The sequence below is a fragment of the Clupea harengus genome, chromosome 7 (genome assembly GCF_900700415.2).
Source record: "Clupea harengus chromosome 7, Ch_v2.0.2, whole genome shotgun sequence".
Lineage (NCBI taxonomy): Eukaryota > Metazoa > Chordata > Actinopteri > Clupeiformes > Clupeidae > Clupea > Clupea harengus.
In genome coordinates, this window is record NC_045158.1 from 24,255,545 (window position 1) to 24,270,079 (window position 14,535).

A 14,535-nucleotide genomic window follows, 5' to 3' on the forward strand; every position below is an offset into this window, starting at 1 on the left:
CCTAGTTGTCATGCTACTTCAGTAGTGTGCATAACACTGTAAACTCAGCAAATATCAGACAAACGTAAAATTATGTATCCAGTACAGGTTACAATTCCATAAAAAAAAAGAAAAACTGAAGATACAGTACAAATAAAGTTGTTTCATTTTAACCTGATGTCTTTTTAGGATGTGTGCCAGTGTTGACTGAGAGACCTGATGGACATTATTGAAAAGGGCATGGTCACCGATAATGTTGGCTTGAATTTCTCTGAGCCTAAAAGCATTATTGGCCAAAACGATGTTTATGATCTCTCTCTCTTGTTCTTGCGTGAATATAGGCCCCCGTCCTCCTTTCAAGTTTATTTGATAAATTTGGTCTTCTTCTTCTTTGAGAAGCAGCAAAGCAACCCCAAAACATTGGTGAACCTCCACCATGTTTGACTGTAGGGACCGTGTTCTTTTCTGTGAAGGCCTCATTTCGTTTCTGTAAACTGCTTTACCAAAAAGCTCTACTTTGGTCTCATCTGATCACAGGAAGTTCTCCAAGAATGATTTTGGCTTCACCAGGTAAGCTTTGGCAAAATCTTTGCTCTTCTTTCTTTTCTCCATGCTCAGTGTGGTATACACAGACACAAAACACAAAGGTTGAGTCAACTTTTCTCCATTTTAACTGGTTGCAAGAGTGATTTTCTATATTGTTAGCACCTGTGACTTCCCACAGGTGAGTTTAAATACAAATTAAAGGAGCATATAATGCTTGAAATACAATTATTTCTTACCATTTTGAAAAGGTGCCAATAATTTGGTTCGGTGTGGAAAAATATCAGATTTGGCTTTTCTTCTCTGCTTTTTTGTGTTGTTCCAATGCAAACAATAGAAATAAACATGTGAATACCAAACCATTTGTTATTGCAACCATTTTCTGGGAGAGGTGGTGCATTATCTGACAGAAGTGTAAGAGTGGCAATATTTTTGTACTGTGTAAGACACCTCCTAGGCTTTTAATGTAAATGAGCTAGGCTTCTAATGCTAACAGGTCTGGCAACCTTGTTAAACAAGATACGTGCCCTCTTATCTTCTCTACACAGTGACACACCTCTACATCCGTTTGTATCGCACACACAAAGGATCATCTAGTTTGGCTTGATAGGACCATTTCTTCAGAGCTGTAAGGCATTAGGAACTGGGAGAGTCCAGCGCCCTCCGAGCCAGGAAAGGAGATTTCTTTGCCGTCTCTGAGGTGAGTTCCCTCATCATGCATGTAAAGAGCTTTGGGAGGCGAGAGAAGCACTGTGTAACCATGAACTCATGATTAACTCTGAACTGAACTCTACTCCTACTGTGATGTGATAAAAATACACGCTTTCTTTGAGGGGATGTTCAAACAAAAAGTCTCGATAACCAGGTCACAAATAGAATTATAAATATCTGCCTGGTCTTATTATGAATCCTTTTCTGAAATGTTCATACCTGAATGTATGTGGCAAAGACCTTTGAAGCGTACCAATATCTCAACTCCAAATAGCCTGTATTTTGAGACCGATTTTGATCCCTGTACCCATTTGCAAGTGTTTGCCACGTAATCTACGGGTACATAAATGTGATGAAGCTACGGTGGATGGCACTCCTAAATACTGTTTTTACTGTTTTATCTGAAATGAAGATGAGGGAGTGAAACCGATAACCCATGAAAAAACTCCATGATTGCTGAACTGAGAAGGAGTCACTCTAAGCTTATCCATTTATTCATTTATTTATTTATTATGGGCAAAGAGAGAAAACTGTGCCAGGCACTGTCAGTGTTCACAGACACACACGTCAGTCTTTGCTTTGAGATTGGCTTTGTACACATACTTGATGGATTGAGCCTTCACTTCTGCAAAGCTACTTTTTTTCTTATTTGGTTTTCTTTTGTTTTCAGGTTTTCTTATTTGGTTTTCTTTTGTTTGAGGCTGAGCTAGTGTTTTATCAGTGCCAACTCCCTTCATGCCTTGTGCCAAGCGACCAGGATGCACAGTACGGCATTAAAAAAAGTTAAAAGTTAAACTTTTAATAAAAAAGAAATGTCCAATGTTTAACATTGTTTCTACATTAAAACGTAAATGTTGTATCAGTCAGCTGGCCTTCTGCGCTTGCTTGATGTTTGGCTGTGTTAGGAAAGTTGACAACTCGCTAGTTTTTATCATAAACCTCCCCGGCACTGTTATTTATGAAAGAATTCGACGTAGGATATAACCTTATTAGTGTCGTCGCTGACTCACATCATCGACCTGTCCTGTTTTAGCTTAGCATCAAAATAAATTTCTCTCAAGTCAAAAACTCAGCAAGCTTGTAATAAATACATAAGAGGTTTTCATTATTCTGAATGTAGGTCTTCTTTAACCGTTTTTAGAACATCCTCAAATTATTTTTGATGATCTATACGGTCTTGACGGAGAGATAACCACACCTGTCTGTCCCACTAGCTGCTCAGGTTATTCACTATGTAGTTTTTTCCTCCGAATTTCATAACCATGAACTAGTCGGCTAGTTTAAAATTAGACAAAATTCATGAGCGTGTCTATGAATGTGTTAATTTGTCTGTATGTGTGAGTGTGTTTCTGTCTGTGTGTGAGTGTTTCTGTCTGTGTGTGTACATAAAAGTGTTTTTGAGTAATTTTGTGTGTCACTATGTCATCTTTGGCTGTTCAGATTTTAGATGCTGTATCCCAGCGTACTGAACAAACATGATGCAGAGGAAGCTGGCGCTGCTGATTGGCATCGGTGCCTTGACCATCCTACTTATCCTGAGGTGGGAGCACACGATAACCCTGATGAACAGAGAGACAGCCTCAGTACAGTCTGCACTGCAGCCATGGCAATGGGCACCCACGGACACCATCACCCCCATCCCAGGCTCCAGGCACCTCATGGTATCTGCCTTTAAGGACCACAGACTGGGCGGGGCCATCAGGGTGATCAGCATCATCTGCAGGCAGGAGCGCCAGCCGCTCTACTGTGTACTGTGTGCTAACACTGATGCCAATTCCAAGGCTGATGCTAAAGCTAACGCTGATGCCAATTCCAAGGCTGATCCTAACGCTGATGCTACTGCTAACGTTGATGCTAAGGCTGATAGGCCTCTGGGTCAGTGCACATTTTTACAGGCAAAGGTTGACGTGCACAGCGAAAGCTTCGGCTTTTCTTTTGTGACTTCAGACGTGTTGTGTATGAGTCCAGCGTTACAGCAAGCCACACATGTCAGCATAACAGCTAACCCATACGCCAGTTTGACATTTTTATCAATCCAAAACCAGGAGGTCAAGGAATCCTTTAAGTACAACTTTACTGTATGCATATCTAACATTTTTGGGGAGTACAATAATGCCCTCCAATTTGCACAAACCATGGAGGTGTACAAGCTTATAGGGGTGCAGAGGGTTGTCATCTACAACACCAGCTGTGGACCAGACATAGAGAAAATTCTCAAGTACTACAGTAAAGAGGGCATGCTGGAGGTTGTGCCTTGGCCAATAGACAAGTTCCTAACGCCCTCTACTGGGTGGAAATATGACTTACACCATGGGGACATTCATTATTATGGACAGCTAACCACTCTGAACGAATGCATGTACAGATACATGTACCAGTCAAAGTACCTCCTGCTGAATGACATTGATGAGATCATTATGCCTTACAAGCATGCCAACCTGGAGAAGTTAATGGGCACTTTACAGCAGCAGCATCCCAACGCAGGGGTCTTCAGGATCGAGAACCACATATTCCCCAAAACGCAGTTTGATGACAGCGGCCGATTTCGCCTGCCTCGGTGGAGGAGTGTGCCTGGTGTGAACATCCTGGAGCATGTCTACCGAGAGCCGGACAGGAAGCACGTGCTTAACCCCACCAAGCTGCTCATCAACCCCCGGAGCGTGGAGCAGACTTCAGTACACTCTACACTGAAGCAGTTCGGACTCGTCTTTAACGTCCCATTCGATGTATGCCGCATCATCCATGTCAGGGTGCCACTGCAAGGACAACTCTCCAAAGACCAGCTGTTTGTCGACAAGAAACTCTGGGAATTTGAGAAGCTTTTGATTCCCAGTATTGATCGTGCACTGAATGAATCAGGTGTGTTGTGAATTACTGATGCTTCCTACGGTGACAAAGCCGTTTGGTAACGCTGTATATATTATGTTTTGACTCACATGCCGCAAAAAAACAAACAAGCCAGAAAAAAAAAAACCTTTGTAACAGTCCCGAAGCGTGACAAATTTAATGGAGGAGGCCCAACACATTTTTTTCTTTCTACAGGTACACGACGTTAAGCATCACGGTGCTAAACTTATGCTACAGTGATACAAACGGTGTGTCTAATCACTTCACACCACAATAATTAGGTGTTTATAATACTCAGTTTCATTGTCCAAATCAAGTCGTCTCTTAGGGAAGGACGGGGTTGGTTGTCACACTCACTATATCTCGCCACCAGAAAGCGCAGTCTCCAGAATTTTGGTATGAAAATTTCCAGAATTGGGATCAGAACTCACCTACATAGTCTTCCCTGGAGTAAGACAGCTGAACTTGAGTTGAGAGGACCTTTTGTGTTTTTCATGTCAAATTGAAAATATTCAGCTCCTCAGTATTTTTCTTCTAGGCTTTTACACAATGGGTTTATAACAAAACAATTGTTACCCTTAAAAAGTGTGATGGGAAAGCTATAGTTTAGATTGTTGTTAGCTAGCTAACTAGTTGTTAGATGGTTGTTAGCCTTGATCCTAGCAGCCTTCCCCTCCACCCCTCCACCAACCTACCCCACCCCACCATACCCCACCCCCCTCTGTATATGACACACACATTTTTTCTGTTTGTTACACATTTGTCTACATAACTTCTGTCTAAAGCGCAATTTATGGTCGTCCGTTTACGGACACACAGAGACACGGAGAGCCCTCTTCGAGCACCTCTCCGTGGCCTGACGTGCACCTCCGACTCCGTCAATACATCGGTATTAATGCTTTACAACACCCACAACTGTCGGAGAACCATGAATGAAAGCGAGTCCGTCGAGGCAACTGCGTGACCACGGAGTAACAGAGTTGTAGAAGTATATTTCGGCCTTAAATCCTGGTCCTTGTGTGTTATCTCAAGTGTTATATCAAGTGTAATTTGAAAATTATACGGAGATGCCAACCAGTCTGCCTGTTTTTTTTTTTTTTTTTTGATTGTTTGTTTTTTAATACTACACATGGATCATGATTGGTGAAATATTTACCATAAACAACCTCACATTTCAGCTTTTGTTGTGTTGATCCCTCAACCAGTTAGATATGAGTTTGGGAAAAAAAAGGTCCATTTGGGCACGCACGCACGCACGCACGCACACACGAGCGTACACCTCTAGATGAGAGTGTCCACATTTCCACAGGCCTGACCTGCGTTGTGTGTCTGTAAACGTATCGTGCTCAAACTGTGGCTAGCCCACCAAGGAGATGACACACACACACACACACACACACACACACACACACACTCTGGACCCATCTATGGGCAAACAGACAGGCTTCTGTTTTCTAGAGGTTCACATGTTGGTGATCATGGCATTGTTCAGCAATGGAGTTGATGAAACACACACACACACACGGTTCAGTAAATTAGTTGATAAAAACCTAAACATTTGCTTGTGTCTTACTGTAGTAAGTGTACTTAACCCTGTGTCACACCGTTGTGTTTCTTTTTTTTTTGGTTGTTTGTTTATTGAGAGAGAGTGAGGTTATGTGTGTGTGTGTGAGAGAGTGAGTGACTTTGCTTTTTTGTCTGTGTGGAAAAAAATGTGTGTGTGAAATGAGGTGGTGGCAAGTATGACCTTTTTTAGTGCAGTTATTGGTTTTGATTACACAGGGAAACAAAAAGATGCTAAAAGCGCTACTTTACATGTTGGTGTGCTTGTGGTAAAGCAGCAATACGGAGTTCTGTTCCAAAACTAGTAAGCTAACTACCTAAAAGGCATGCAAAAAACTTGCAAACACCACCAACAGCCCAGTTGACACAGATAGAAGCTTGCCAACACACTAACTGGTGTCTTTTGGCAGTATAGCTGGCAATGTCATGCGTGTGAAAGCTTTTCTTCCATTTTTGCAGGGGGTTCCAGCCCGTTACACAGAAAGGCATATCTTGGATGGCTAGTGGGGAAGACAGAGGTGTCCTTCACATGACCATATGCTATCAAAATGAATTTGAGGATGGTACCAAAACTAGTAACCTATAAAACCATACCTCAAAAAGTGTCAAATTGTTGCAAAGTGTTACTTTAACAAAAATAATCGCAAACAGAAATGCATAGACTCTCGCCCTCTTGTGGATAGCTGAGGAAGCAAAGGTTGAATGGATGAATAATACTTTACACTTATTCAAACTATTTCTAGGTAATTGTTGAACGTTTTAACCTAAAATTCTTACATATAGCTCCTTTTACAGTTTTTCTCGATTGCTTAAGCACGATTTTGATCGTTTTGTTTTGTTTATCAAAACACCTTACACAATTAGCACAACCACACACCCAATGAGCAAAACACCTCAGATCCTTTGCAAAATGAAACACTCTTGTAAAAACTATACACTAATTTATCAAAACCATATTTTGTTACCATATGAAACACAAACGTTGCATATGACTGAATTCTGTTTGTACCAGTTACACACGGCTGTTGCAAACCTAAAACACTTTTAGCAATTCTACTTCTCAGTGATTAGAGTAGTGTAAGTGAAGTACACAGAGAAAGTGCAAATATACAATACATTTACCAAACACTACACAAGACCAATGCTGCAGACTGATTATTTAATTCTCTCCATATACCCAAATCAGTCAACATGTCAACATGGAGAATCACAACAAAACATGTCCTAGTTGTCATGCTACTTCAGTAGTGTGCATAACACTGTAAACTCAGCAAATATCAGACAAACGTAAAATTATGTATCCAGTACAGGTTACAATTCCATTAAAAAAAAAGAAAAACTGAAGATACAGTACAAATAAAGTTGTTTCATTTTAACCTGATGTCTTTTTAGGATGTGTGCCAGTGTTGACTGAGAGACCTGATGGACATTATTGAAAAGGGCATGGTCACCGATAATGTTGGCTTGAATTTCTCTGAGCCTAAAAGCATTATTGGCCAAAACGATGTTTATGATCTCTCTCTCTTGTTCTTGCGTGAATATAGGCCCCCGTCCTCCTTTCAAGTTTATTTGATAAATTTGGTCTTCTTCTTCTTTGAGAAGCAGCAAAGCAACCCCAAAACATTGGTGAACCTCCACCATGTTTGACTGTAGGGACCGTGTTCTTTTCTGTGAAGGCCTCATTTCGTTTCTGTAAACTGCTTTACCAAAAAGCTCTACTTTGGTCTCATCTGACCACAGGACGTTCTTCCAGAATGATTTTGGCTTCACCAGGTAAGCTTTGGCAAAATCTTTGCTCTTCTTTCTTTTCTCCATGCTCAGTGTGGTATACACAGACACAAAACACAAAGGTTGAGTCAACTTTTCTCCATTTTAACTGGTTGCAAGAGTGATTTTCTATATTGTTAGCACCTGTGACTTCCCACAGGTGAGTTTAAATACAAATTAAAGGAGCATATAATGCTTGAAATACAATTATTTCTTACCATTTTGAAAAGGTGCCAATAATTTGGTTCGGTGTGGAAAAATATCAGATTTGGCTTTTCTTCTCTGCTTTTTTGTGTTGTTCCAATGCAAACAATAGAAATAAACATGTGAATACCAAACCATTTGTTATTGCAACCATTTTCTGGGAGAGGTGGTGCATTATCTGACAGAAGTGTAAGGGTGGCAATATTTTTGTACTGTGTAAGACACCTCCTAGGCTTTTAATGTAAATGAGCTAGGCTTCTAATGCTAACAGGTCTGGCAACCTTGTTAAACAAGATACGTGCTCTCTTACCTTCTCTACACAGTGACACACCTCTGCATCCGTTTGTATCGCACAAACAAAGGATCATCTAGTTTGGCTTGATAGGACCATTTCTTCAGAGCTGTAAGGCATTAGGAACAGCGGAGTCCAGCGCCCTCCGAGCCAGGAAAGGAGATTTCTTTGCCGTCTCTGAGGTGAGTTCCCTCATCATGCATGCAAAGAGCTTTGGGAGGCGAGAGAAGCACTGTGTAACCATGAACTCATGATTAACTCTGAACTGAACTCTACTCCTACTGTGATGTGATAAAAATACACTCTTTCTTTGAGGGGATGTTCAAACAAAAGGTCTCGATAACCAGGTCACAAATAGAATTATAAATATCTGCCTGGTCTTATTAGGAATCCTTTTCTGAAATGTTCATACCTGAATGTATGTGGCAAAGACCTTTGAAGCGTACCAATATCTCAACTCCAAATAGCCTGTATTTTGAGATCGATTTTGATCCCTGAACCCATTTGCAAGTGTTTGCCACGTAATCTACGGGTACATAAATGTGATGAAGCCACGGTGGCTGGCACTCCTAAATACTGTTTTATCCGAAATGAAGATGAGGGAGTGAAACCGATAACCCATGAAAAAACTCCATGATTGCTGAACTGAGAAGGAGTCACTCTAAGCTTATCCATTTATTCATTTATTCATTTATTATGGGCAAAGAGAGAAAACTGTGCCAGGCACTGTCAGTGTTCACAGACACACACGTCAGTCTTTGCTTTGAGATTTGCTTTGTACACATACTTGATGGATTGAGCCTTCACTTCTGCAAAGCTACTTTTTTTCTTATTTGGTTTTCTTTTGTTTTCAGGTTTTCTTATTTGGTTTTCTTTTGTTTGAGGCTGAGCTAGTGTTTTATCAGTGCCAACTCCCTTCATGCCTTGTGCCAAGCGACCAGGATGCACAGTATGGCATTAAAAAAAAGTTCAAAGTTAAACTTTTAATAAAAAATAAATGTCCAATGTTTAACATTGTTTCATATTAAAACTTAAATGTTTTATCAGTCATCTGGCCTTCTGCGCTTGCTTGATGTTTGGCTGTGTTAAGAAAGTTGTCAACTCGTTAGTTTTTATCATAAACTTCCCGGCACTGTTATTTATGAAAGAATTCGACGTAGGACATAACCTTATTAGTGTTGTCGCTGACTCTCATCAGCGACCTGTCCTGTCTCAGCTTAGCATCCAAATAAATGTATCTCAAGTCAAAAAGTTTGATCAGTTTTCGTCAATCTCGCACCAAGAAGCCTTGGAAGCTTGCAACCTTGAAAACCGAACTCAGCAAGCTTGTAATAAATACAAAAGAGGTTTTCATTATTCTGAATGTAGGTCTTCTTTAACCGTTTTTAGAACATCCTCAAATTCTTTTTGATGATCTATACGGTCTTGACGGAGATAACCACACCTGTCTGTCCCACTAGCTGCTCAGGTTATTCACTATGTAGTTTTTTCCTCCGAATTTCATAACCATGAACTAGTCGGCTAGTTTAAAATTAGACAAAATTCATGAGCGTGTCTATGAATGTGTTAATTTGTCTGTATGTGTGAGTGTGTTTCTGTCTGTGTGTGAGTGTGTTTCTGTCTGTGTGTGAGTGTGTTTCTGTCTGTGTGTGAGTGTTTCTGTCTGTGTGTGAGTGTGTTTCTGTCTGTATGTGAGTGTGTTTCTGTCTGTGTGTGAGTGTGTTTCTGTCTGTGTGTGAGTGTGTTTCTGTCTGTGTGTGAGTGTGTTTCTGTCTGTGTGTGAGTGTGTTTCTGTCTGTGTGTGAGTGTGTTTCTGTCTGTGTGTGAGTGTGTTTCTGTCTGTGTGTGAGTGTGTTTCTGTCTGTGTGTGAGTGTGTTTCTGTCTGTGTGTGAGAGTGTTTCTGTCTGTGTGTGAGTGTGTTTCTGTCTGTGTGTGAGTGTGTTTCTGTCTGTGTGTGAGTGTTTCTGTCTGTGTGTGAGTGTGTTTGTGTCTGTGTGTGAGTGTGTTTCTGTCTGTGTGTGAGTGTGTTTCTGTCTGTGTGTGAGTGTTTCTGTCTGTGTGTGAGTGTGTTTCTGTCTGTGTGTGAGTGGTGTTGGAGTGTTTCTGTCTGTGTGTGTACATAAAAAGTGTTTTTGAGTAATTTTGTGTGTCACTTTGTCATCTTTGGCTGTTCAGATTTTAGATGCTGTATCCCAGCGTACTGAACAAACATGATGCAGAGGAAGCTGGCGCTGCTGATTGGCATCGGTGCCTTGACCATCCTACTTATCCTGAGGTGGGAGCACACGATAACCCTGATGAACAGAGAGACAGCCTCAGTACAGTCTGCACTGCAGCCATGGCAATGGGCACCCACGGACACCATCACCCCCATCCCAGGCTCCAGGCACCTCATGGTATCTGCCTTTAAGGACCACAGACTGGGCGGGGCCATCAGGGTGATCAGCATCATCTGCAGGCAGGAGCGCCAGCCGCTCTACTGTGTACTGTGTGCTAACACTGATGCCAATTCCAAGGCTGATGCTAACGCTAACGCTGATGCCAATTCCAAGGCTGATCCTAACGCTGATGCTACTGCTAACGTTGATGCTAAGGCTGATAGGCCTCTGGGTCAGTGCACATTTTTACAGGCAAAGGTTGACGTGCACAGCGAAAGCTTCGGCTTTTCTTTTGTGACTTCAGACGTGTTGTGTATGAGTCCAGCGTTACAGCAAGCCACACATGTCAGCATAACAGCTAACCCATACGCCAAATTGACATTTTTATCAATCCAAAACCAGGAGGTCAAGGAATCGTTTAAGTACAACTTTACTGTATGCATATCTAACATTTTTGGGGAGTACAATAATGCCCTCCAATTTGCACAAACCATGGAGATGTACAAGCTTATAGGGGTTCAGAGGGTTGTCATCTACAACACCAGCTGTGGCCCAGACGTTGAGAAAATTCTCAAGTACTACAGGAAAGAGGGCATGCTGGAGGTTGTGCCTTGGCCTATAGACAAGTTCCTAACGCCCTCTACTGGGTGGAAATATGACTTACACCATGGGGACATTCATTATTATGGACAGCTCACCACTCTGAATGAATGCATATACAGATACATGTACCAGTCAAAGTACCTCCTGCTGAATGACATTGATGAGATCATTATGCCTTACAAGCATGCCAACTTGGAGAAGTTAATGGGCACTTTACAGCAGCAGCATCCCAATGCAGGGGTATTCGAGATCGAGAACCACATATTCCCCAAAACACAGTTCGATGACAGCGGCCGATTTCGTCTGCCTCAGTGGAGGAGTGTGCCTGGTGTGAACATCCTGGAGCATGTCTACCGAGAGCCTGACAGGAAGCACGTGCTTAACCCCACCAAGCTGCTCATCAACCCCCGGAGCGTGGAGCAGACTTCAGTACACTCCACGCTGAAGCAGTTCGGACTCGTCTTTAACGTCCCGTTCGATGTATGCCGCATCATCCATGTCAGGGGGCCACTGCAAGGAAAACTCTCCAAAGATCAGCTGTTCGTCGACAAGAAACTCTGGGAATTTGAGAAGCTTTTGATTCCCAGTATCGATCGCGCACTGAATGAATCAGGTGTGTTGTGAATTACTGATGCTTCCTACAGTGACCGTCATTTGGTAACGCTGTATATCTTTTTGTTTGTCAACAATGATCTCTGACTAACTACTCACTCTCTGGTTGAAATTCAGTTTATTAGCTCACGTTAGACAGCCACTGTTCTCTATTCTGATTGGTGAGAAGACAGCAGCAGGTTGAAGTCCCTTGCCCGCTGTTACAGTCCTCTTTAGCCTCCGGGTGGCGTAGTTCTGTTTAGTTTGAGCCTGCTCTTTTTTCTGTTTTGATGAATGGGTTTCAGGTGCGACCTAGGTTCGGGGGTGGAGCCGTTGCCTTTATAAAGCATGTCCTGCCGTGGATGAGGGCGTTATCTTGCCAGTACCGAGTGGCCTCGCATCCTGTTCCTAACGTCAAGACGGATCTCTACTGTTGTTGATTGTGCAACTAGTCTTTTGTTAATAAATAACCCCCTTAGACACGAGCCCCTTTTGACTTTTGTCTTTAATGTTGCAGTCAGGGAGGCTGGCCGTAACACCCGCCCACTGACAATTATCTGTATGATGTCATAGACGCCAAACATTCCTGGGCCTCTTGTTGACGCCCACTGGACATTTATTTCTCATTCACAGTCCAGTCAGCGCAGTGTGACACACAACAGTGATTGGAAAAAAATTCTAACAAATCCTTGGTATGAATTAGGAGTTACAGATCATTAATTTAGTCTTACTCACGTGTACTGCTCCTTTCAAGCTCCTGACCCAAATCCACCATCTGTAACTAAATGTACTCTGAATGACAAAGCTCATTATTGAGGAGATAAGAGGTGTTAAATGCGTAACTACTACGTAACCTTGCTAATGTCCTTTCCAATGTGTGCAGTATAAATTGAATGATAAAGCTGCACAGACCTGATAAAGGTGAAGATACCTGAGAAAGATAAGATAAGGTGAATCCACATCCTATGGACCATAGAGTTTATACAGAGTAGGGTTTGGCACCGGTGTGAACTATGGCCAGTGCAACTGTATTTGTGCTATCTGTTGCTATAAGACTTACTGTGTATGACCTGGAGACTAATTGTGGAGACCTGTCATACTGCAGAAAAGCAGAGTTCAGACCTAGTGTGGTTGTGGTGACATGGTTTTTCACCAGCACAGAGAGGGAGAGGCCGCTCCCCTTACATGAGTCTGTCAATGTCAAGAGGACATTTATTCCAAGACAAAAATGGTTGTGTTCTCTGGTGATGTATTTGAATGATTATACCAATGGAATGCAAGCAGTAAATTGAACGGTGAGAGTTGTTACTATAGTAACTTTATGTGATGTACAGTTCGAGGCTTTTTGTGATGTCTTAACTTCATCAGTCCACAATTCTGGCAAAAGGTTGTTGATATTTGATCAACAGCTAATCAAATTACAAACCTGCCAACCTTGCTCCTGAAGCAACGTGTTGATTGCCTGGAATTGCTTATGGCTCGGTCCTTTGCTTGTTTCCCATTTACAGCGCCAGGACTATGTAGGAACACCAGAGGTTTTTTGAGCGCACAAACAGAACTGACAGCTAGAGAACTGCGATGAGTAATTCGCTGAATTAGATAGTTTGGATTAGAATCGTGGACTCTAACATTGTTATTTTTTTCACTTTTACATGTCTGTGTCTATTGTAAGATAAATTCAGTTTAGGTATGAATTTATTAACATTTTATTTCTATTAACAATGTATGCCCATTTAACCAGTATAACTAAAGGCAGTTGGAAAACAGGTTTCAGACAGAGGGGCCTAAGATAACATTCAAAGCACATGCTTTCAAGTTTAGAATGACCAATGTCATACATTCCAAGGTCATAGGGCAGCCTGGGCAGGACGCAGATGAGATAGGGAGACCATCTCTAAGAAGGGAGGATGGAGACTCACAGAACATAATTGTCAGGCCAGAAATTACGACTAAAACATGCAGTCCCAGAGAGGCGTATACCTGGAGGCACCCAGGAAGTACCATCAGTGAAGACTGGACTTATAACCCTTATTCTCACATGTAAAAATTAGAACGGCTTCTCTCAGTTGTGGGTGACAGAGCTATTGTGAGAACTCTTCATTCCGACTGAATCTTGTTCAATCCTTAAACCAGTAAACTCAACTGTTTCAAACCAAGTGCTACGTGTGGCGGTCCGTTACTCTGATTTCTCTGTAAACCAACACGCAAATTAAGTTTAACTTAACACTATAGACTCAGACATTCTTTTGTATGCCCGTTGTATGTGAATCATTGACAAGTAAAATCTATTCATGTTATTTTGAAAGCATCCTCACTTCACAGCAGTGTTTCAAACATGCTTAAAGCTTTCCACAGTCCTGTATGTAAAGAACGGATGTGAAGAATAAAGATCATGGTGAAACAATACAGCGTCCCTTCTGTGTGTCAAGCAACTCCAGTACACATGTCCAGGTAAGATCTGACAACACAATATGCACCAAGATACTGTGAATCACAGGGTGCCTGGTCTATTCTTTCATTTAGTGTCATATAGCTTGAAGCCAGTCAAACAGAACACAGTCGTCTCTGTGGAGAAATGCTTATTTCAACTTGGTTAGAAGACGTCGCCATGGCGGTTATCTGGTTGGGAAAAAAGCAGCCTTGAACGTTCTGGGCCTTTCAGATGCAAACCTCAACATGGGTGCAGCTATATCAGGTGATAAGCCTGTCATTGGCCCATAGGACACAGGCCGTGTTTGCAGCCCGTCCCAGGAGGGCTTCACTACTCCTGCCACATTGCTCTCCCTACCTCAAATGCACTGCAGATGAAGCATTTGAGCATCTCATTCATTCTTATACATTTAAAAAAAAATCGTATTTATGGCTAATACAGTTATATAATTCTAACTCTGTTATGTACAAATGGAACACACTTATATCCCTACCTAGTATCTGCTAATGTTGCAAGGTGTAGCGATACTAGAGCGGTACCCTCACTTTAAAAACGATAGCCTACAATTTTGCATATTTTTAGTATCGATACTTTGTTAAAATAGCGCGCAATCAGAGGGCACTTA

The 14,535-nt window shown here is 41.9% G+C and overlaps 3 protein-coding genes across 3 annotated transcripts in view; all 3 read left to right on the top strand.

Annotated features, from left to right (window-relative positions):
* Window positions 1-326: 326 nt before the first annotated feature.
* Window positions 327-14,535, top strand: part of LOC116221132 — an 85,200-nt gene continuing 70,991 nt past the window's right edge. Inside the window, exon 1 of the mRNA XM_031570911.2 lies at window positions 327-1,222. The gene's annotated coding sequence lies outside the window, so the exon portion shown is untranslated. The remainder of the gene's footprint in view (window positions 1,223-14,535) is intronic.
* On the top strand, window positions 2,709-5,998 carry LOC105905301 (glycosyltransferase family 92 protein F13G3.3-like). The gene has a single exon (XM_042708118.1). The coding sequence runs from the start codon at window positions 2,709-2,711 to the stop codon at window positions 4,101-4,103; it is 1,395 nt and encodes a 464-aa protein (XP_042564052.1). The 3' UTR covers window positions 4,104-5,998.
* Window positions 10,034-11,962, top strand: LOC122133034 (glycosyltransferase family 92 protein F13G3.3-like). The gene has a single exon (XM_042708315.1). The coding sequence runs from the start codon at window positions 10,118-10,120 to the stop codon at window positions 11,510-11,512; it is 1,395 nt and encodes a 464-aa protein (XP_042564249.1). The 5' UTR covers window positions 10,034-10,117; the 3' UTR covers window positions 11,513-11,962.

Coding starts and splice junctions, on each gene's coding strand:
- LOC105905301 (XM_042708118.1), top strand. CDS start 2,709: ATGATGCAGAGGAAGCTGGCGCTGCTGATTGGCATCGGTGCCTTGACC.
- LOC122133034 (XM_042708315.1), top strand. CDS start 10,118: ATGATGCAGAGGAAGCTGGCGCTGCTGATTGGCATCGGTGCCTTGACC.